This window comes from Asterias amurensis, chromosome 2, assembly GCF_032118995.1.
Source record: "Asterias amurensis chromosome 2, ASM3211899v1".
Lineage (NCBI taxonomy): Eukaryota > Metazoa > Echinodermata > Asteroidea > Forcipulatida > Asteriidae > Asterias > Asterias amurensis.
This window is the reverse complement of record NC_092649.1, coordinates 30,238,593-30,263,366: the sequence shown is the minus strand read 5'-3', so window position 1 is coordinate 30,263,366 and position 24,774 is coordinate 30,238,593. Positions and strand designations below refer to the sequence as shown.

At 37.6% G+C, this 24,774-nt stretch overlaps 1 protein-coding gene across 1 annotated transcript in view; it reads right to left on the bottom strand.

Annotated features, from left to right (window-relative positions):
* Positions 1–5,323: 5,323 nt before the first annotated feature.
* The window catches only part of LOC139933832 (reelin-like), an 88,574-nt gene continuing 69,123 nt past the window's right edge, over positions 5,324–24,774 (bottom strand). The window contains exons 42-57 of the mRNA XM_071928051.1: positions 24,404–24,572; positions 24,007–24,147; positions 22,994–23,180; positions 22,514–22,707; positions 21,610–21,979; positions 20,827–21,041; positions 20,012–20,201; positions 19,332–19,522; positions 18,562–18,668; positions 14,821–14,991; positions 13,246–13,463; positions 12,187–12,428; positions 11,606–11,763; positions 8,896–9,109; positions 7,170–7,469; positions 5,324–6,624 (exon numbers count right to left, since the gene is read on the bottom strand). Of these exons, the coding sequence (XP_071784152.1) occupies positions 6,588–6,624; positions 7,170–7,469; positions 8,896–9,109; positions 11,606–11,763; positions 12,187–12,428; positions 13,246–13,463; positions 14,821–14,991; positions 18,562–18,668; positions 19,332–19,522; positions 20,012–20,201; positions 20,827–21,041; positions 21,610–21,979; positions 22,514–22,707; positions 22,994–23,180; positions 24,007–24,147; positions 24,404–24,572 (3,104 nt within the window). The 3' untranslated portion in view covers positions 5,324–6,587. The remainder of the gene's footprint in view (positions 6,625–7,169; positions 7,470–8,895; positions 9,110–11,605; positions 11,764–12,186; positions 12,429–13,245; positions 13,464–14,820; positions 14,992–18,561; positions 18,669–19,331; positions 19,523–20,011; positions 20,202–20,826; positions 21,042–21,609; positions 21,980–22,513; positions 22,708–22,993; positions 23,181–24,006; positions 24,148–24,403; positions 24,573–24,774) is intronic.

Below are 24,774 nucleotides of genomic sequence, written 5' to 3'. Positions count from 1 at the left end.
TCTGACATTCCTATATTCCGACAACCCTGTATTCCGTCACCCCTACCTGTATGTTCAGACAACTGAACCTATCCGACACCCCTATATTCCGTCACCCCTACCTGTATGTTCAGACAACTGAACCTATCCGACATTCCTATATTCTGACACCCCTATATTCCGAAACCCCTATATTTCGACACCCCTACATGTATGTTCTGACAATTGAACCTATATTCCGACATTCCTATATTCAGACACCCCTATATTCCGTCACCCCTATATTCCGTCACCCCTATCTGTATGTTCAGACAACTGAACCTATCCGACACCCCTATGTTCTGACACCCCTATATTCCGACACCCCTAAAAACAAAAACACAACTTGTATTACAGATTTCCAGGTGAGTTTCGGCTGGGAATAAGTTTGAACATTCAAAGTTGAATTTGTACTATTTAAAAAAAAAAGATGTATAGGCCTAATTCCGATGTGTAATTTCTTTCATTTGCCCCCCCCCCCCCCCCCCCCGCCCCTCGAAAAAAGAAAAGAATAATAATAATGTTAACAATTAATAATAATGACTAATAAAGTCCACCCCCCCTCTCCCACTCAGCCCTCTTATTAATAAATCAAAGTTGCTATACCAGAAGAACACTCTTCATATAAATTGTTGGATGGGGACTACATAAAGATAGGTTACTGGACGTTGATGGATAAAATTGCGGTCAGCTGTAGTTTCTTTAAAGACAGTGGACACTATTGGTAATTGTCAAAGACTAGTCTTCTAACTTGGTGTATCTCAACATATGCATAAAATAACAAACCTGTGAAAATTTGAGCTCGATTGGCCATCAAAGTTGCGAGATAACAATAAAAGAAAAAACACCCTTGTCACAAAAAGTTGTGTCCTTTCAGATGCTTGATCTCGAGACCTCAAATTCTAAACATGAGGTCTCGCAATCAAAATTGTGGAAAATTACTTCTTTCTAGAAAACTATGTCACTTCGGAGGGAGCCGTATCTCACAATGTTTTATACTAACAACATCTCGTAAATACCAAGTGAGGTTTTATGCTGATAATTATTTTGAGTAATTACCAATAGTGTTCACTGCCTTTAAGTTGCCCCGTTTTTCATGGAAAATGGCTGACACAAAATGGTGGTTCAGGTTGTCGGAACAAAGGGGTGTCGGAACATAGGGGTGTCGGAATATAGAGCAGTCACCAGCTACACAATGTGCTGTGTGCCGTTGCACTTAAATCGTAAGGACCACTTGCAATGGCATTGCAAAAGTAGTAGGCCTTAGTACTTTAGTCTAGTGTACTTGTTTGCAGAACAGTCACCAGTCACTAGGACTACCAGTCACCTTCAGATCCTTTTTTACATGTCTTTTTTACATTTTGTTCTACCAAACCTTTCTTGCTTAGTTTATTTGTTTTTTTCGGGCAATCTTTGGATGTCTGAGGATTGGGCTGATGGGTGTTTTGTTGTCGGTTGGTGTTAGGGACACACACATACACACATGGATATAGTAGACTGGATCTCCATGCCAGTACCTCATACATGTAGTAAAACATTTATACAGAGCACCAGTCTACTTACAAAAACATTGTGCAACAATGTCATGTAAATTTGACAAATACGCTGACCTTTGACCGCTCTTCGGGTCATTTAAACATCTTATTTTTCTCAACTAATAATGTGGTATTTTGATGATTTTTATTTTCGGACCACAATCTAACAAATGTTACTATGATGTTATGCCACTGAATAAGGTAATTGGTTAGCTGGTATGTCCCTATAGTAAACAAAGTGCTGAAAAAGAGCGTAGGAACATTATTTTGCAAATTTACCGTGTTATTTCCTTTGGTTTAATAATAGCTGTTTGGAACCCACCATTGTGTGTATATAAGGGGCAAAGCCAAATCATACATGTAGCCATTTTCAAATAGACCCAGGAGATGAGAGTCAAAAAAGCATAGTGAACTTGCCAGCAGTACCCCCTAGAAAAAAAGTGCCCCCCTTGTGGGGAGAGGTGCACTTTTGACTTGAATTATTTATTAAATCGGTATCTACAGATATCTGTTTGGTCAAAAAAGGGTTTTATTTAAAATATTGAGATTATCCTTTAGCCGCTGTTTAAGCAGTACTAGACAATTTAAAAATATATTTAATGCTACACACACTAAAGGCAGTGGACACCATTGGTAGTTACTCAAAATAATTATCAGCATAACACCTCACTTGGTAACGAGTTATGGGGATCGAGAGGTTGATGTGAGAAACAGCTATCTCTGATGGTTTCAGGAGAAAAGAAACCTATCTGGTATAATTTCTCTGTAATGTAGACATTTATTATTTATTACGGAACAGAATTTATTACAGTCTGTAGTTGTAGATGTCAAAGTTGCATCAGGGATAAAGAATATTAATTTGACATCCATTGTTGTTGCAGTACCCGCTGCCAAACATCGGATTCAGACTGCCTCTAGCTACCGGACAATTAATAGTCTGCAGGAATCAAAAATAATTAAAATATTTAAATTTTCCCCAATATTGGCACGCCATAGAATCCTAAATAGCAACCATATCATGTGATCTATCTAGTGACTGAAGGAGAATGAAGCTCAATCTAGAAGATGATAATTTTGTTTGGAACTTTCGAGGATGGATCTTGTTTCTTTGACTCATTTGATTGTTGGCATAAATGTATTGTGATTTATACCAAAAATAAATAATTTTATAAATTTTTGAGCATAGCCTACGATAGGAAACTTTATTCTTAGCATGAATAAGCCTGACAAAAATACAGACCATGAGTAAACAGCCGAGCTTCTGTCACCGGTGGAGCTAAAACAGTCTCGCGGTAAACAGGAATCAAAGTTGCGGGTCAAAAACATACGGGGGTCGATAACATTAAAGGCTGCACAAAGTTTTACAGGGAAAAGTTTCTGTATACGCAACCACATGTCTGAAATGGAGGAAAGCATTGTTATGAAGTGTTTGTGCTTCAAGGGGGAAGGGGATGGTTGTTTTACTCTCAATATGCCTTGTGATATCTCCAGATTCTAATCTAGTAGCCATGTCTTAGGACAAACATGTAATTAAATTTGTTATACTTTATTATACTTATTTGAATGAGATTTTTTATTTTGCACGGCATACTAGCTTCTGAATATTAAATAAAATACCAACCAATGAAAGTAATGAAATTAAAACGTTTGTCGTCGCTCCAAATGCATGCATTAGCACTGTAAATAATGGGCTATCTCTCGCAACGGAAAAACAAATCTTTTATTTAAATTTCAACACCCGCAAAATGAAGTGAACGTGTCATGGTAAAAAGGCTGGATAGATGAGTTTTTTTTTATACAAAAGAGTGAAAACGTGGTGGAGTGATACAGAAAGTTATCAAAGTTATAATTTCGGATGCATTGAAAATTGAAATCATATTGCATTGGATCATGAAGTAAACTTTTAGGATTGGATTACTTGTGCACTATTTTAGTCAAGGAGTCAAAGACGCCTTCGGTGGTCTCAATTTTGACTAGGTTGTTTGTTGGTATTTAGTTGAAAGTAAGAAAGTCGGGAGTATCGCCCTTTCGTACGCAACTGCAGTTGCTGTAATAATCATTGAACAAACATTCAAATAAACTGCTCACAAGAAGTTAGGAAACTTTTTTCAATCAAGTATATTTTTACCATTTATTACTCTGTATTAAATTACGTATTAATGCAAAGCTGCGGTATTCCTCATTAAAATGATACATTTGCAATGGTGGCATATTGCTAGACCTTGCCACATGAGTGAGAAAGAGACAAAGTCATAAATCAAATGTACCAAAATTATCAATTTTGTATCATCGTCGCCTCTCTGCGCTTGCGCTGATTCATTCATGATTTTTGTAGTTGTACGCATACACAACGCAAATGAATGGGGAGAAAATGCCGCTGTAAGTGTAAAAAAACAACACATTGTATAACACTTACCGATGAATAACCAACGTACTTCGTGTTTTGGAGAAATCTACATTGCGCACAATACGCACAAGATACTTCTTGAGCCCTCACTCTGCATGCAAACAACACCATTTTCCAACTCAAATTTGACACATATAAATCCAGCAGAATGAAGTGTTCGTCTGGAAGTCAAGTCTGCTATCAAATTTCCCCACAAGAGGGCGCTATCATCCAAGCACGGACGGGCACGCCCACAACACACCCACAACACACCCCTTGATCTTGACGAATGAGCGCGCTAGATACAGAGTAGTTACATTCCACGTTGGTTGTTGTTGGTTGTTGCAACAAGCTCTTGTCAAATTTGGAGACATAACTTGATATTTTGTAATCTAAGATGATACAGTTTTAAATCCTCTTGACCCTGGATATTTGCTCTATTTTCCAAAACAATATTGATTATTGAAGTTTCATAAAAACAGGCATGGACTAACCATAGAGTAAGGACAGAGACTTACTCTATGGACTAACAAACATACCACAGTCAAGGGGGATGGGGGGGGGGGGGGGGGGGGGGAGGATGCGAGGCTCCAAGTTTTTTTTCTTCATAAGAGTCTCTGCACCATTCTGTACCTATTTCTGCGTGCCTATGCACCCTTACTCTTACCGACATCAATAAACTTCAAAGTGGCATCTTAATGTACAAGTAATCTCCTTCCTCGCACATTTTTCACTTTCTTCATGCCTCATACTCTCTTAATCCTCTCTTGTACATAGTTAATTAATAATAACAATAATAATAATAATACTTGTAATGCACACATGTTCACCCTGCTGGGTGTTCAAGGCGCAGTAAAAAAAAAAAAAAAAAAAAAAAGAAAAACAGACACAACAAAGTTAGGTCTTGAAAACCTGTGACATAAGATAAAATTTGAGAAGAGATTTGAATTCCTAGTTATTCATTTACAATTGGCTTTCATTTTGTACAATTTATGTACTTTTGATTTTTACATTTCTTTGTACTGTTTAATTCTCACAATTGTTCTTTTTATCCAACAAGAGTAGGGAATTGAATAGGTTAAAATGGTAAAAGGGTTTTCTAATGAAATTCAAATGCATTTTTGGTCGTGTTAGTCCATTGCTGATAATAATTATTTCTATTGCTTCCTAAAGAAAACCGAGTCCGTTATTATAAAAAGTGTCTGGCTTACATTTTTACTTCTAGATCAAGTTTAATTTAATTGATCTGAAAAGGGTAAAAACAATTCTGCAACTCTTATATAGTTGCAGTACCCGCTGCCAAAACATAGGATTCGGACTGCCTCTAGCTACAAGGCAACCTCGGTAGTCTAGTTGGTAAGACACTTCCCTAGAATTGCAAAGGTCATAGGTTCAAATCCCACCAGAGTAATATGCCTGTGATTTTTTTTCACAGGACTCGGGAAAGTACTGAGCATACAGTGCTAACACACATCGGTGTATGAGTCAAAACCAAAATAAATATTAAAATTCTGCATCAATTCAAAACAGTGACCAGAATGTTCATGTATACACACAGCTCCTGTGTTATATATCACTTGCTTAGCAGAGTGTGGGTTTGAATCCCGGTCGTGACACTTGCGTCCTTGAGCAAGACACCCATGGGTAAATGGGTACCTGTGAAGGCAGAGATGTTTTTTGTGATTGACTTAGCTAAGTACGCTACATACTTGGTAGCACAGGCTGTAAACTCCCCAGGGAGCTGAGAAGGTTTGGGGAATGAAAAGGCAGTGATTAGTGGTAATAAAACGCTTTGAGACAATGTTTGAAGGGCTATATAAAAAACAATTATTATCAATATTACTATATTTAGATCATCACACGATGCTGAATAACAAGAAAACAATTAGTAACTTTATTATATGGTATGGTTACGTTTTATTGGATCTTTTTCTAAATTTATAAAAGTATAAAATTATTAAATGTTTTATGAAAATAGATTGGTTTGCTTAATTGAAAGTGAAATACTTCCGTTTTAAAATTAGTTTAAGAAATGTGGAAGAAATATATAACATTTAAAATGAAATAAAGTTATCTAACAACTCTCTACTTTGAAAAAAAAACAAAACAACAAAAAACCAAATAGCAAAAATATTAGTGTAATACTTGGTGTATGTTTTCAACCTAGCTGCTTTGATTGAATGTTGTATTTTTATAAAAATCACAAAAAGGTCCAACCTTGCAGTTTTCACTGAACTCCTCAAGGGGAAAGCACTTCAATTTAACCACAGATTGAATCACATGGGGTAAACCTTATGCAGGTTTTTCTTAAGTCATACTTGGTTAGCTTTGACTTGTACTCAAAACCATATACATTAAACCCTTAATTGTGTGTACACAATCATGACGGGGAAATAGTCAGTTTAAAAACAAAACAATGGGGTAAACCTTGCATTTTCTACACAAAATCAGCAGACTCTGCCAGAGGTATTAAAGCTTGCAATTTTAATATCATGAGTAATAATGAATCGTTGTTTAATCTTTTCATTAACCAAAAAAGGTCTTAAAACGGTATAATGTTTAATCTTGGAGACACCGGCAAGTCAGGAGGTCTGAGATTCCAAAACAGTTGGTAATGTGTTGATAAATATCAAACTCTTGTTAGCCCTTCACTGGTGGTAGCGGTTTAACATATGGCTTCGTAACCTGAACACAAAAGAAAAAAAGACAACACTATATTATTCCTCTTGTTTAGTCTAAGGTATCTACATGTAATTTTTGATTAAAATAAACCCACAAATAGAGTGCTTTTTAAGGTAACAATCTGAAGTTACTGATGCTGTCTGAGGCATTAGAGCACCAACCAGCAACAACCCATGTTGTAAACTGGTTTAGGGTACACGCCAATACCAATGATCTTAAACTTTCACAGCTTTTCTTTTACACAGAGCATGCACTAATCATTGAGTTTGGTCATCAAGTCAAGTACAAGGTTTATTTTAGGGCTTATTGGACGATCATCATTATGCGATACACTCTTGTGTCTCCTACATGGAGCTAAGATGGTTTAAGGAATGATTTAAATCCCAGTGACCAGGGGTAATAATGTCGAACGAGCTTTGAGACACATGTGAAAAGCGCTATATAAAAACGGGTTATTATTATTATGTAAAAAGTTGGTGCAAATTATAACAACCTGAATTCAATAACAACAACAAAAGGTTTCTACCAATAAGCGGGGGAAAACTTACATAACGAGTTGTATGTTATCGATTGCCCATTGGTCGTTCCCTGGCCCATCGTGCTGAGGCTGCCACCAACGGAACCTGACAGCTCTACCCTTGGCCCTCGTAGGCAGCCTGTAGGACAATCTCTGTGCCCGCTGGTAGTCCACTGGGTCATGTGACTCAATCAGGTGCCAGTCGATGCCGTTGTTGACTGTGTATTGTAGGAGGATGGCCTTGTTCTTGGTGTGTGGGGATGTGAGGTTGACAGAACAGCTTGGGTTATCAATGGTGGTACTGCCGATTTGCAGGACGAACATCAGGTCACTGAAATATCAATTCAATTCCATTTTATTATGTTTTCAACATGCCAGCATGCAAATCATAACCTCGGTTTGCACATCTAAAAAAATAAAATATAAGAAAACACTACACATAGGCCTATATTAAAAGTTGAATGAGAAATAAAGATAAACTGTTTTATGCCTCAAAATAAGAAGGAGTCGCAATCATTATATTTCTTCAATTACACTACATGGCCAATACAAGAATAATACCCGAAAGGAAGGGACAAAAGAAAGAGTGGGTGACGGCGGGAACAGAGTGGCAAGAAATAAGGGAAACAAACATGGGTGTGGAAAATTACTTTTTTCAAGTTACCATCATTCAACTGTTTAATAAATTGTTAATTAATAAGTTCCAAATCACAGTTAAAAGTAAATTTCATCGAAAGTATAGACAATGTGACGTCACTCGAAAACCATAACATGATTCGCGCGCATACCGGCCGGGCAAAACCTTTGTGTTTTGGCAGCCATCTAACCATGACTACCATGTATTTTTGCCCGGCGAAACATGACGTATAGTGTTTTTTCAACAGAGGCAGTTTGAATGTAAACATAGGTTACATCGTCTATAGAACGTTACATTGTCTATAGAAAGCATATAGGAATAAAAACAGTTAGGAGTTTAAAACAAAAAGATACACAACTACAAGCTCTACAATTGCAAAAGAAATTTAGTTTCAGTAAGCTTAAAAGTTTTGCAAGCTACTGTACAGAAAGTAAAGAAACTAAACAGATCATGTATGAAAAAAAGAGATTACAAAAGAAGCATAATATCAAGTATTGCTAAAATAACAAACAAGGTAAGATAACAAAATGTATTTCATTCTTTCAGTTTTACAACTGAACGAACACAAATCTTTGCAAGTCTTGCATCCAGTATTCTAAGTATTATAAAGAATGCAAACCACATTGATGTGACCCAACATTATACGAAATAATAAACCTGGGAAGGAAATCAATCAAAAGAGTCACAAGAAAATGGTGAAAATCCTCTCATATGTTTTCAGATTTCAAACATACAGTTACATTTTGGACTCGTCCAACAAACCTACATCATGGACACATCCAAACTGTTTGTGTTACTCATTTTCAACACAATTCAATTCAATGGCAATTATTTGTCATGTTGACAATGACAATGAAACATACAGTTGAAACAATTATAAAGAGATGAATGCCACATAATGCAACAATAAAATGTATAGAAATTACAAAGACAATTTTGAGTGTAACTAACATGCTTGCAGAATGCTCGAGAAACTTGTTAATTTTCCTTTGACAGACAAGTAGGACAAAATAACAATGATGGCAACATAGCATTTCAAGCAAAAATATTTACAGGAAGTTTTCCACAATTATCATCTTTAGACAAAAGTTTAAAATGTCCTAATACAGACATGTTTTACCTATTGCGTCTGGTATCAAACTCCACTGTAACAGCCTCTCTCACTCCACACAGGCTGAAATACAGAGACTTGCCATGACCATAGGGTACAAGGGCACCACACCCTATCCCCAACCGACCTCCTCTAACCGACGCCCAGGTACGCTGTGAGATACCTGCCTCAAAGTTGTCCATCAAGTGGTAGGGAAAGAGTTGCCTTGGGATGCAATCATTACCTGTAAGAAGAAGAGGAAGGTGAGGTTAGGCCAGGGGCAGATTTCACTAACAATCATCGCTAACACAATTGCGATGGCATCGCAAACCTCAAATCCATCGCAATGTCGCTGATTTTGCGTTTCACAAAGCCATCGCAATTGTGATGACGTAAAAAGAAAAAGAAAGTTTTTGTACAAGGCTAAAAGTAGTGACCTTTGACATAACCCCAAACAAAATTGATGGTCGTCACTCGAAAAGAAATGCATATGATAAAGTGCAGTTTATATGTAAATTGTTGTCATGTTCGTGCATATGAATTAACAACTATTGTTGATGATGTTTAATTTACAAAGGGTTTAGGTTACATAAAATAAAATTTTACTTGTTTATGTTTGTAGGCCTATGGCCTTTATTATAATTCTAACAATTTTCGTAAATCTGTGGTAGTAATAATAATACTAGTAATAGTAATAATAATAATAATAATAATACTGTGCACGAATCTACCCTACTGGGTGTTCAAGGCGCAGAAAAACCAACAACAAACAAAAACAAAACAAAACAACACAAAGAAAAACAGACACAACAAAATTAGTCCTTGAAAACCTGTGAGATAAGCTAAGTTTTGAGAAGAGATTTGAATGTTGTGGTACAAAGACAGGATGGGATTGATGACAATTCTGACTAATTCTGTAAATATCTGTCTCATAGTAATACTAGCTTCACTGCATGACGCCATTGTATGAACGTCAAAAGAGAAACAACAAAACTCATTTTTAAATGCTTAGTATAGGCATAGGGCCTATTGTCATGTGTTTCCACCGAAAAGTGGTGGCTAAAGGCCCCTACATGCAGTGATATTAATCAGAAAAGACAATTATTGGGTGCAATGTCAATTTGCCTAGGCCAACACATACACATTTTAATGATGGTTCAAATCCCAGTCGTGACACTTGTGTCCTTGAGCAAGATACTTTACTATAATTGCTTCTCTTCACCCAGGGGTATAAATGGGTAGAGGTTGATATTGTGAATGAAAAAGCATGTGGAGCGATATAAACTGTTGCCCAGGTTGTATACTCCCAAGGGAGCTGAGAAACATTAAAAGGGATGTTATTGGCCCTATGACCAGGGCACTAATGTAAAGCGCTTAGAGAATTAAGTGTTAGTTATTAGGCGCTATATAAATCTAAATCTAAATAATATTATTATTATTATTATTATTATTATTATTATTATTATTATTATTATTATTATTATTATTATTATCATTATTATTATTATTATTATTATTATTATTATTATTATTATTATTATTATTATTATTATTATTATTATTAAAGTAATTGAGCCCAGAATGTATCTGCTTTTTACCGATTTTAAGCTCTCTTTGCGGCAGTTGCGTCGCTGATAGTTGTCATCGGCAATCTGAGTCTCCAAGGTAAAAGACCGCAAGACTAAATGTAGCGCAATTTTACTCTAAATCGCGGACAAATTATATGTCAAGCCGTACACCGCTATAACTAAGCACATAATGATGGCGCAATGTATCATAAGTTTGCCACAAACTTTTACTTTGCAACCACTAACGAGCCATCGCAAGATTGTCACTGCTAACTAAAACTTTGCGATGAGTGTTCTCATCGCTAAGTTTGAGTGAAATCACTATCAAAAATCCATTGTTAAGTTGCCATTGATTTTGGATTTAGCGCTTGATTTCGGTGTTTGCGATGATCGCAAAGCGTTAGTGAAATCAGCCCCAGGAATGGATACGCTGTTCAGATTTTTTTTTTTTAACTCTGAGCACAAAGCGCGAAAGCATTCAAACTCGAAAACATGCAAGCATGAAGCCCAAATATTAACATATATTTTTAGTTTCAAAGTTTCTACTCTGCAATCTGGGGCGTTATTATATGGTTATATCTCCATTTCTTTTAGAATTTGATATTTCTTGAGGGGGGTGGGATAACAATCAAAGAAATATATTTTTTTAGGGCAAAAAAAAAAAACACCTCGAAATTCCGTTTTAAAATGGAAGAATTTCATCCCTTGGTGAGGCACTTTACTAAATAAATAATAACTAGTTTTAATATGGTGCTTTTTACACCAGAAGGGCACCACAAAGTACTTCCAAGCATCTCAGTTCCCTGGGGAGTATACGGCCTGTGCAACAAGTATGAGCTACTCAGCTCAATAAAGGATGGTTCAGTATGGATCAGATGGAAAATACAATTTAAGATATCAGATGTTACTGTATATTAAAACCAAATAACTGACAACTGTGTATCATCACGTCTGTTGTAGCTCCTACAATAGCAATTATACTACACGCAAACTGAAAACTGACAAATGTACGTCATACCTCGCTTAAAATAATCTGGATGGACACACAAAACAATACAAATCAAGAAACTGTGTTTTATCACCGAACATTTTCATGCAAAATTATACAATGTTTTTGCAAAATCTATATGCAATGTTTTTGCGCATTTTGACCGATGACCATGGATACTTACCTACATACTTGTGGTCACATTGACATCGCCCGTCAGACCCACATGCTCCATGTCCATTGCACATTTTGGGACATCTAACACCTATGTACACATCATCAATGGACCACATTGGGGCCATATGACCAGCAGAATGTTGGATCCATCGGAACTGGGTAGAGCTGCAAGAGAACAAGTTCAAAGACAATTGCATGTCAAGATGGTGGCAAAATAAAGAACATTACACACAGTACATGGTTAACTAGCTTTATGTACATATTAATGACTGTGCTTCTTTTATTTTGAATGGTGTCCTCAGTCAATAATGTTACAGCTGAGTTGTTCCCCGGATCTCCCTGTCCCTCATGCATGTAGATATTTCCTCAGCTGACACAAATTCTGTGTCCCTTCTTAAGTATGTCTGTATAAGTGAGGTGACCTCAACCTCTTTGAGCTCGACCTTGCTTGGCTCCCAGAGGACAAGCTTGCTGGCTGGAAGCTCAGGGTGGCGATAGCAGTGCCCTGCAAACTTCATTTCTCTTGCGCAGATTCTGGCACTAAGCTTTGGAACCCGAGATAGAGATGAGGGATAGAGAATAACATACCTTGAAACTGTTTGCAGCGGTAGAGCATACATCATTCTCTTCCAAACACCGTGCTGATTAGCAGTGAAGACGCTTCCTCCGCCGAACACTCTGGGATTACATCTAGTCTGGTCCCCATCATCAGGCAGACATCTGGGTTTTAGGAGAGTCCAGCGAGGCACGGCGGGATCCGTGTTGTATTCTAAATGAATTGGGTAGTCTGTAATACAGGAAGCCGACGTTTCTTGACATCCAACTACAACCTGATATTGAGAGAAAGATTCTTGTTAAAGCATCGTCAGTAAGCATTGTTGCACGTTGTGGTCAAGAGCAGTGGCTTCTCAAACTCTGATGGGCCTAACTTCATGGCTCTGCGTAACGTAAGCAAAGAATCAGCGCTTACGGAAGCAGGGAATTCTGTGCTTATGTCAAGCATATTTCATGGGTTAGCGGGGAATTTTGGCTTGTGCGTATTTCACATTATTAGGCAGAGAACACTTACACAGCTAGCGTGGCAAATTAAGCGCAGAATAATAATATGCGCAGAATTTGGACGATAAGCAGAGCCACGAAATTGGGCCCTTGTGTTTCTGCTAAGCAGAGTGGAGTCCAGGTCATGGAACTTGCCTCCTTGAGCAAGATATTTCACAATCATTTAATTGTTCTTTAGATGGGACATCAAAAGACAAACCTCGTGTCCTAGAATTGGTAGTACAGTGGAGCTGTCTGGCATTTACTACCAATTGATGGGCAAAGATAATCTTATTTGATCATAGATATTACTAAACAGCCAATCGCAGCAGGCTAACTATTGGTTAGCTTAGACTTTCAACTTGCGATGTGTCTACTACAAGTCTACCATCGTGTTAAACACCAAACATTTGTTTGTATGCGTGTTTGTAAAGTGAACAAATGAACATAAAATATAGCAAATCAAGACTTGTCAACTATTTTACAAAAGGTTTTTGAAAACAGGCTACAATTGTTAGAGTTGAAGTTTTTTCAAAAATCTGGACAAATCTGATCCCTAGACCTTGTCAAAAACACACCTTCATATAAAAATCAACCTTTAAAATTCACCTTAAACTGCAGCATATAATTCCTGTCAATGATGAGCTGACGTGTGATGACAAAGTTATCTCGCTGGTTGTATCGTTGATTGGACCAATAGAGGGCGCTATCTCCATTGAGGCACACGCCGTTTTGAACCTGCCCATAGGGATGGAATTCCCACAGATTTTCACTAAGACCCATGTCAAAGGACTCGGTGAGGTGACTAGGGTTGATTTCAGAGCCACCTGTAATGCAAAATAAGTATTCACTAGTCATAAATACTAACAAACTTTAGCTCAAACAAGTGTAGAACCAACAGGTATGAAAAAAAACCTGATTCCAACTCTAACCACACTTACTCAATGGTTGAACTTTTTACTACTTTTATTTTAAAATGGAGCTGGAATCCAAGTTTTTTTCCTATATTGAACATTTGTTTTACAGAATCAATATAATTTCGTTTTTCTGCAAACACTTCCTTTTATAATGTTTATATTTTAATTAAGCAAAATTCAGCTCTTGGGCTGTGATGCTTGAATTGTTAATAAACCATGCAATGATATTAATACATTCCTGGGACAGTTTAGCAATTCTGATTGGCCAAGAGGAGATCACATGGCTGGCAATGTTTTTATTGAGCAATACAAACACAGTTAGAAGCTATTACAAATTACTTAAACTTATAAAGTGAAAAGTAGGCGCTATCAGGTGAGGGCATACAGCACAAATTTCATAGCCAAATTTAAGCATTTTTAGTTGGAAACTAGATTGCACCAGGAGCTGCTAATAATGGTTCAGTGACGGCTTTGACCTTTTTCTATAAATGTGCTAATGATGTCATATACTTCGGAAGCAACCTCTGCCTGCAAAACTGATTGAGTAAATTCACCTGGGTTCGAATCCCACCCAAGTTATATATGCCTGTGGATTTTTTTTTCTGCACATAATCTGGGAAAGTGAAGAGTGTACAGTGCTAACACACATCGGTGTATATGTGCAACACCAAAATAAATATTCTTTATATACATCATCAATTCGAAGCCTGGCCGGTAGAGCAGAAAGCACTACCTCCCCAATTTTACGTATGTAGCAAGTGTCATGACCGCGATCCGAACCACCAGTGCTTGAATCCAGAGCTCTTAACCGCTCGGCCATGACACTGCCACTGTTGCAGTACCCGCTGCTGAAACATGGAATTCAAACTGCCTCTAGCTACTAGCTACCGAGCAATCTTAATGGTCTACTTGGTAAGACACTGCTCTAGAATTGCAAAGGTCACGGGTTCAAATCCCACAGAGTAATATGCCTGTGTGTTTTTTTACTTCACAGAGCTCAGGAGAGTACTGAGTACACATGATATCAGTGTACATGGGTAAAACCAAAATAATATAAATTCAACTGAATTTGGATGAATAGTGGAACGACATGTTAACAAAAGGTTTGAAAGTTGAAAGAAATGCTTACCGATATGAATAAGAAATGCTTACCGATATGAATAAGAAATGCTTACGGATATGAATAAGACATGCTTACCGCTATAAATAAGAAATGCTTACCGCTATAAATAAGAAATGCTTACCAATATGAATAAGAAATGCTTACCGATATGAATGTTATCTAGAGCCCATTGAGCTTGTTGTCTTTGCCCGACTGGTTGCCACCAGCGTAGCTTTGTAGCCTGGCTGCATGCTTTAGGGGGTAGGGTCAGATAGTCATGTTGTGGCATACTGTAGCGTTTGAAGTATAACTCATGTAACAACGTCCATGTAATGCCTGACAGACAAATAATACTTAAATGTATCAGTTATTGTATGGAAATTCATTGATGCACAGTAAGGGCTCATTATAAGTCATACAACATTATCTTAGTTGTAATCAGTGAGCTTTCAGATGGAAATATTTCTCTGGAGGATTGGTACTGGTATGAACTTTAGAATCAGTGAGCTTTCAGATGGAAATATTTCTCTGGAAGATTGGTACTGGTATGAACTTTAGAATCAGTGAGCTTTCAGATGGAATTATTTCTCTGGAAGATTGGTACTGGTATGAACTTTAGAATCAGTGAGCTTTCAGATGGAAATATTTCTCTGGAGGATTGGTACTGGTATGAACTTTAGAATCAGTGAGCTTTCAGATGGAAATATTTCTCTGGAAGATTGGTACTGGTATGAACTTTAGAATCAGTGAGCTTTCAGATGGAAATATTTCTCTGGAAGATTGGTACTGGTATGAACTTTAGAATCAGTGAGCTTTCAGATGGAATTATTTCTCTGGAAGATTGGTACTGGTATGAACTTTAGAATCAGTGAGCTTTCAGATGGAATTATTTCTCTGGAGGATTGGTACTGGTATGAACTTTAGAATCAGTGAGCTTTCAGATGGAAATATTTCTCTGGAAGATTGGTACTGGTATGAACTTTAGAATCAGTGAGCTTTCAGATGGAAATATTTCTCTGGAAGATTGGTACTGGTATGAACTTTAGAATCAGTGAGCTTTCAGATGGAATTATTTCTCTGGAAGATTGGTACTGGTATGAACTTTAGAATCAGTGAGCTTTCAGATGGAAATATTTCTCTGGAGGATTGGTACTGGTATGAACTTTAGAATCAGTGAGCTTTCAGATGGAAATATTTCTCTGGAAGATTGGTACTGGTATGAACTTTAGAATCAGTGAGCTTTCAGATGGAATTATTTCTCTGGAAGATTGGTACTGGTATGAACTTTAGAATCAGTGAGCTTTCAGATGGAATTATTTCTCTGGAAGATTGGTACTGGTATGAACTTTAGAATCAGTGAGCTTTCAGATGGAAATATTTCTCTGGAGGATTGGTACTGGTATGAACTTTAGAATCAGTGAGCTTTCAGATGGAAATATTTCTCTGGAAGATTGGTACTGGTATGAACTTTAGAATCAGTGAGCTTTCAGATGGAAATATTTCTCTGGAGGATTGGTACATGTATGAACTTTAGAATCAGTGAGCTTTCAGATGGAAATATTTCTCTGGAGGATTGGTACTGGTATGAACTTTAGAATCAGTGAGCTTTCATATGGAAATATTTCTCTAGAGGATCGGTACTGGTATGAACTTTAGAATCAGTGAGCTTTCAGATGGAAATATTTCTCTGGTGGATTGGTACTGGTATGAACTTTAGAATCAGTGAGCTTTCACATGGAAAATTTCTCTGGAGGATTGGTACTGGTATGAACTTTAGAATCAGTGAGCTTTCACATGGAAATATTTCTCTGGAGGATTGGTACTGGTATAAACTTTAGAATCAGTGAGCTTTCACATGGAAATATTTCTCTGGAGGATTGGTACTGGTGTGAACTTTAGAATCAGTGAGCTTTCACATGGAAATATTTCTCTGGAGAATTGGTACTGGTATGAACTTTAGAATCAGTGAGCTTTCAGATGGAAATATTTCTTTGGAGGATTGGTACTAGTACATGTATGAACTTTAGAATCAGTGAGCTTTCAGATGGAAATATTTCTCTGGAAGATTGGTACTGGTATGAACTTTAGAATCAGTGAGCTTTCAGATGGAATTATTTCTCTGGAAGATTGGTACTGGTATGAACTTTAGAATCAGTGAGCTTTCAGATGGAAATATTTCTCTGGAAGATTGGTACTGGTATGAACTTTAGAATCAGTGAGCTTTCAGATGGAATTATTTCTCTGGAAGATTGGTACTGGTATGAACTTTAGAATCAGTGAGCTTTCAGATGGAAATATTTCTCTGGAGGATTGGTACTGGTATGAACTTTAGAATCAGTGAGCTTTCAGATGGAAATATTTCTCTGGAGGATTGGTACTGGTATGAACTTTAGAATCAGTGAGCTTTCAGATGGAAATATTTCTCTGGAGGATTGGTACATGTATGAACTTTAGAATCAGTGAGCTTTCAGATGGAAATATTTCTCTGGAGGATTGGTACTGGTATGAACTTTAGAATCAGTGAGCTTTCATATGGAAATATTTCTCTAGAGGATCGGTACTGGTATGAACTTTAGAATCAGTGAGCTTTCAGATGGAAATATTTCTCTGGTGGATTGGTACTGGTATGAACTTTAGAATCAGTGAGCTTTCACATGGAAAATTTCTCTGGAGGATTGGTACTGGTATGAACTTTAGAATCAGTGAGCTTTCACATGGAAATATTTCTCTGGAGGATTGGTACTGGTATAAACTTTAGAATCAGTGAGCTTTCACATGGAAATATTTCTCTGGAGGATTGGTACTGGTGTGAACTTTAGAATCAGTGAGCTTTCACATGGAAATATTTCTCTGGAGAATTGGTACTGGTATGAACTTTAGAATCAGTGAGCTTTCAGATGGAAATATTTCTTTGGAGGATTGGTACTAGTACATGTATGAACTTTAGAATCAGTGAGCTTTCAGATGGAAATATTTCTCTGGAAGATTGGTACTGGTATGAACTTTAGAATCAGTGAGCTTTCAGATGGAAATATTTCTCTGGAAGATTGGTACTGGTATGAACTTTAGAATCAGTGAGCTTTCAGATGGAAATGTTTCTCTGGAGGATTGGTACTGGTATGAACTTTAGAATCAGTGAGCTTTCAGATGGAAATATTTCTCTGGAGGATTGGTACTGGTATGAACTTTAGAATCAGTGAGCTTTCAGATGGAAATATTTCTCTGGAGGATTGGTACATGTATGAACTTTAGAATCAGTGAGCTTTCAGATGGAAATATTTCTCTGGAGGATTGGTACTGGTATGAACTTTAGAATCAGTGAGCTTTCATATGGAAATATTTCTCTAGAGGATCGGTACTGGTATGAACTTTAGAATCAGTGAGCTTTCAGATGGAAATATTTCTCTGGTGGATTGGTACTGGTATGAACTTTAGAATCAGTGAGCTTTCACATGGAAAATTTCTCTGGAGGATTGGTACTGGTATGAACTTTAGAATCAGTGAGCTTTCACATGGAAATATTTCTCTGGAGGATTGGTACTGGTATAAACTTTAGAATCAGTGAGCTTTCACATGGAAATATTTCTCTGGAGGATTGGTACTGGTGTGAACTTTAGAATCAGTGAGCTTTCACATGGAAATATTTCTCTGGAGAATTGGTACTGGTATGAACTTTAGAATCAGTGAGCTTTCAGATGGAAATATTTCTTTGGAGGATTGGTACTAGTACATGTATGAACTTTAGAATCAGTGAGCTTTCTCTGGAGGATTGGTACTGGTACATGTATGAACTCTAGAATAAGTATTCCAAAGTTAACTTTGAATGAGCATTCTACTGAACTTGATTCTACTTTTTTAAATTTGAATACAAAATGAAGATTAAAACTTTAAGCCATAATTTCCTACCTCCATTGATTGAGTACTGGAGTATAACGCTTTCTGATCTGTTCACTGGTGTCTTGCATGATGGAACATTAAATGGACTCCCAATTACAGCATCATACTGCACAAAACTACAGCAGGTTGAAAACAAAGATAAATACAGAGATGGTTAGCAATATGTATCTACAAAATCTGTGCTAAAATTACATTACCGCTTAAAGCATAGCTTGCTAAGCACCGCCATGTTACCAGCCAAACTACCATATCACATGCACCACTTTTTACTGGTATCCTGCTTATTTCTGCTAAGCAACTTTGTCTACTTAAGCAGCTCTATAAAATATGGCCCAGATGTCATGCCGACATCAATGAATATGGAATATTCCAGGTAAAGTTTGTTCTTTAAAGAAGTTGTCTTGCTACATGTACATGTATATATTCTACTACTGCGGAGTAGATTTTTCGGATAGTTCGGTAGACTTCTTAGTTCTGAAAACAACTGTAGAATGACACTTAGAATAGACATTACTGGAGGCTGTTGAAAAAGGGCTTCATTCGACAGGGGATTGTCATTCTTTGTTTGTGTTTTTTTTGCTGAAAAATTTTGCACATTTAAAAAAAATTCTATTCATATGTTTGAGTTTATCTATGGGATTTAAAAAAATGCTTATCTGTACGCGCCTTGGAGCATTGTATTTCGATGGATTTAGCGCTATACGTAAAAAGTTTTGCTATTATTATTATCATCATTTTTGCTATTAAATGCAGAGACAAAGAAATGATAGTTTCCTTACCTGGCATCCCTTAGATCCAAGTCCACTGTTTCAAGCATCCGTAGAGCACTAGTACTACCAAAGTATAGCGATCTACCCTCACTGACTGTGCCACAGCTATCATCATGGGGCAAGGCAGTCCTTCCACCTTGCACCAAACCCCAGACTGCTCCATCAACATCCACACTCAGGAAACTCTCTTTAACAACATTCTGGAAAGAAAAAAAACCCGCTTCATTACTATCTATTTATAGTTACTCATTAACATTTCATTAATTTGAGACAGTTTGATTGGTTTAGAGGTGTATACATAAACAATGGAAATTCTGGTCTCCTGACAACAGAGTGGAAGACCAAAAATCTCAAAAATCTCGAAACACTGGACCTAACAAGAGAATGTTTTAAAGGACACCAAATCTTTGACCACACCTTGTCTGCATTAACATACAACTGTGTGCATGGATCTTCAGTTTTGTCTTCATAATTTTTGTTTTCTTCTAAATTTGTTCTTTCTCATGATTTTTATAATGTTCAATGTAAAAGGCAGTTTCTCCGTCTCTGTAATCAGATATGACAAAACATTTGGCCTTATCTGTATTTTGGGGTCTACAAAAATGTTATTCATACCACTGTGTAATTGGTAGAAGGAATCAAAGCAAGTTGGGCTCGACTCTGACTATGGAAAAAAAGGTCCAATTTACCCTTGCCCCTAGACTCTCCTCACACGCATAGCCATAAAATCCCTCATCACATACGCACTGTGGGTAGTCACAACGACCATGACCACTGCACATTAGCGGGCAAGCTGGTCCAATGGAGACAGAATCCAATGCCCATTGCTGAGACAGGGAACCAGGCAATACCTGCTGATACCATCGGAAACGAGTACTCCTGAAGAATAAGATGAAATGCATTTTAGTGATAGCAAATTATTTTGGAAACTAACAGTATTTCCAAATAACAAAGATATAGTTGTCTAAAGTGCAGAGTGCTAGAAGAAATGTGATGTCCCATGCCCAAATTAATCTAAATTGAATAAAGAATTGTCTTTAACATTCTAAACTTTGGGTTAGAAAAACGCGTCTCCAAAATCTTGAGGTAAACTCAACGAGCCCCTCCCCCCACACAAAAGATGAAACACTTCATTAAATGTCTTCTTTAAAGACACAAGTGTCAAGACCAGGACTCGAACCCACACTCTTACTGCTGATAAGAAAGACCAGAGCCAATTTCAATGAGCTGCTTAACGGTAAACAAATATTCCTGCTTACAGTAGCAGTAAAATTTGCTAAGGTGGAAACCTGTTTCACAGGTTAGCAAGAAAAGTAAGCATGATCCATCTAGCAATCACCATAGATTTGCATCGTGGCGTCATTATTTGTTGTGCGGTAAACACCGGAAGGTTAGCATGCCTTTTCGTGTGTGAAATTGAAATTGTACAGTAAAGCACAAAATCAGCCGCTAAGCGGTTCTAAGAAATTGGGGCCATTTGCCATCAGTGCTAAAAAGTCAATACCTTGATATTGCAGTGTCAGGCAGAGGTATAGTGACCCGTCTCCATCCTAGATGAATGTAATATGAACTAGCTGGAGAGACAATCCCATCACACTCAGGGTCAGATGGAAGACACTGATGTAAGATGCTCGACCAACTCACTCCATAGTCTGTAGAGTACAGGAGCTCTACTGGGTTGTATGGACTATCCCATGATGTATTACAGCTGCTTCTTATCTGTAAATACAACAAAACATTGCTGTAGTCAAAAGTAGTTCACAATCGAGTATCAAGAACTGCCGAACACTAAGGTAGTTGAGAGTGGTGTTTGAGTATGAGCGTATTTGGGCCATCGAGTGTGAGTACAGTATCCAAGTACTAAGTATTATAATATATGAGTACTGAGTCCAACAGGTAAAATACCAATAGACCTTTATCATGGTGCAGCCATCTTGAAATTTCCCCATTGATATCAATGTAATCATTCTGAGGCTGGATGAACAAAATAGTCTGGTTCCTGTTTGCATCAAGATAATTAGCATTCTTTATAGTTATTCGATACAAGGAACATGACCAAGATGGAGGCATCATGATAAAGGTCTATTAGTAGTTGGATGATTCTATTTTACCTGTTAACTTTGTACATATCAGATTGTTTTTATATAGGCTGTATGAATATTTCTAATTGTTTTTTATCCTTTCTTGTAATTGGCGGCTCGTCCGCTGTTGGTTTGGTCAATAAAATATAAATTCAAGTTTAATTATAACCATGAAATAGACAAAGGGTTAAGAAAAACCAAACTACCTGAAACTCCAGGACGGTTCCTTCCTGTAGTTGTAGATCAGTGGTGGTGATCACTGTCCCCTCCTCGGAGTCTATCCCACCAACCAATGACAAACCAGTACTCATCTGGTCAGACACTACGCTTGACATTATCCCTTCCTCATTCTCACAGATCCATCCCACTGCAGCATTGTCAAGGAATAACCAATCACTACTTGGCTGACCAGAATCAAAGTTGTCGGATAAAGTGGTTTGGAGGTTCTTCGAGCCACCGATGAGTATGTTATCAATGGCCCAGTCAGCTTGGTTTACTCCAGGATGACTTGGTTGCCACCAACTGAAACGTGTACCGATGGTTCTAGCAGAGTCTGGCAGCTTGATAGACACAAAACTAAACAGAAGCAAATAAATCAAAGTAAAATAAACTACAATAGTAACTGACTTAGTAAATATTTCAAACACTTATGCCATTTCCCAGGTTGCAACTTTAACTTAACGAGTGATCCATGTCTATACATCATTACAGACTGAATTGCTTCTGACTGGCAAAACATAGAGACCACCAATATAGGGCTAGATTAATCAGTTGGCAGAGCCAGCAAGCTCATCAGGATTTTGTTTCAAAATTTCTTTGTTTAACCTTAAATCAAATAAAAACAACTTACAAACTTGTGCCTATGAATAGAGTGCAAAAAGAGCTATTTTGCTAGTTAGCTGGTACGGTTACTTAATAATTAGTAATAATAATAAAATTAAAACAAATTATATTGCACTCTCCAGAACTAGCCTACCTATTTCGAAAGAGCATAAGAAAACTATACAGATAAGGTTTAAGAAATAGCACACCAGTATGACAATTGACATCTAAAACTTGAATTCCTCAGACTATGGCACATGGGGAAAGTCAGATAACTGTAATTCTCACCTGGGTGCTGCATATCTATCATAATGAAGTTCTGTAAGTAGTGTCCAGTTGATACCTCCATCAGTAGAGTATTGTAAAAGCACGTTGTGTTTACGCTGAGTTGGCATGTTAAGGCAGCCATAGCGGAGATAAAACTGGATATGAAGACCCTGGCTCAAATCAAAGTCAGTTGTAGTCAGCTGACGTGTACACGCCTGAGGATTGAACAATATCAAAATTACAAATAAGTCTTGAACAAAGTATGAACTTCATAATTAGTACACTTTCTGACTTCTATCCTTACCAATTCCTGTTTGTAGGGTTTGGGTACTTCTTCAAACACAAAACACAACGTCCACAGATTTACAATATTCTTACACCGTTTGAAGATAATGATAGTAGAAAGCTTACCTCAGAAGACTAGGTGCTGAGGTGCTGTAGGTTTTGATAAATGAGTAAAACACTGTCATGAAAATCTGTTTTACATGTTTAAGAGCTTACCCCAATGAAATGCATAGCTTTGCCCGAAGCCACAGGTCCACATGTACTTGTTACTGTTCCTCCATTGATGTTGCGCCACATAGTCCATCCAGACACTGCAGGCTGTTGATAGAATGATTCTCGCATCTGCTGGGGTAGAGGTTTGTTTGGGTAGCTACAGTCAATACCTTGCCATCCACTGTCACAACTGTAGAAAGAAAGATGGATGAAGGGAATTAAAACTGGCAGGGTCGTGGCTGTGTGATATTATAACAATAATAACGGCTTCTTATAGCACCATATCCATCACTCAGGACACTCCTAGCGCTGTAACATACAGATGTGGGACTACCTTTGAATAATGAGATCTACTCCTTATAAGGCATCATGTAATGTTTTACAAGGTGCTGTGGCGCAATATGCTGCCAATCCCGCCAGGAACACCGGCGCCAACCCTTTCTCTTTACGATAAGTGCACTTGGTTCTTTTACGTACGTTAAACAACACACAAAACCAACGACTTTACATCCCATCCGAAGGACGAAGCATTGTGGTTAAGTCTCTAAAGGACACAGGTGTCACGACTCTCAAACCCACACCTGGCTGAACCGCTTCGGCCATGATCTATGCCACAAAGAAATAGGATTTAACAAAAAAATCTCTTATTGCCTCAAAATATATTTCCTTTCAAAACATTCACAAACCTTTACGAATTCAGAACATATGACAAATTGGCCTCAGCTCATCTCGATCTTGTGTTTAATTTCTATCCATGTTGGGTCCTTGAGCAAGTTCAGAAGTGATGTGCGAAAGTTTCAAACTATCGCAGGCAAGATAAGCATAAATTACGAACTGAAAAAACGCTGTGAAATTTGCGAAATCCACGTTATCATCCTCAGGCCATGTTTAAACACCTCTCGATCAACAGGTTTAACTTGCACGTTTAAGCATGGCCAAATAATCTATATTCTTGACCAATCCAAAATGCATTATTTAATGACACTGTATTTGGATTAGATGTCATTCCTACTTACATACAGTGGCCGCTGTTGCATCGACCATGACCTGTGCACATTGTCCGACACTGGGAGCCAATATACACGTAGCTGAGTGCCCAGGTACTTGATGGTTCGAACCCATCCGGCTGACGCCAACGGAACTGAGTTGACTTTGACCTGGAGAAAAAGGAAAAAATAATCAATTTAATAAGGAATTTCTTTGATACCCTGGGGATCTTGTCTTAGGGATCGTCTGTCTAGAAGTTTGGCGATTTGATTCACTGCTTTTGAAAGATAAGAGAAACAGAAAGGTTATCCTTTCAGTGTGCAAAGGCTAGACATTTTACAATGAATCATTTTTTGGTCTTTGTATCCACTCTTATATTTATTGTGGGGCATAGCTTCACCAACCTAGACTTTTATTAAAACGTACCATGTGTGAGGTGGCAGGACTATGACAACTCTACTCCAATCAGAATAGACGTCAGCACCAAAGTTGGTGCTGGGTTGATAGCTGGCACAGTTGACCTGAGATGGGAGACATTCTTGGTTTACTAGCTGCCAATGCTTACCCATGTCCAATGAGTACTCAAGGGTGATTTCTTGTGGGGGAAAGAAAGAGAATAAAGCAGAATGAGTTTAAGGTTTGGTTAAGAAGAATAGATGGGTTGCAATACGCTTCATTGAATTTCATCTTTGATGTATTAACAATGAAAAGTCCACGCGTGTATATCTCAGCCAATGGTAGTTTTCACGCGTGCACAATTCATCAAATAAGGCAGCCGATGACGCCTATTGCAATCC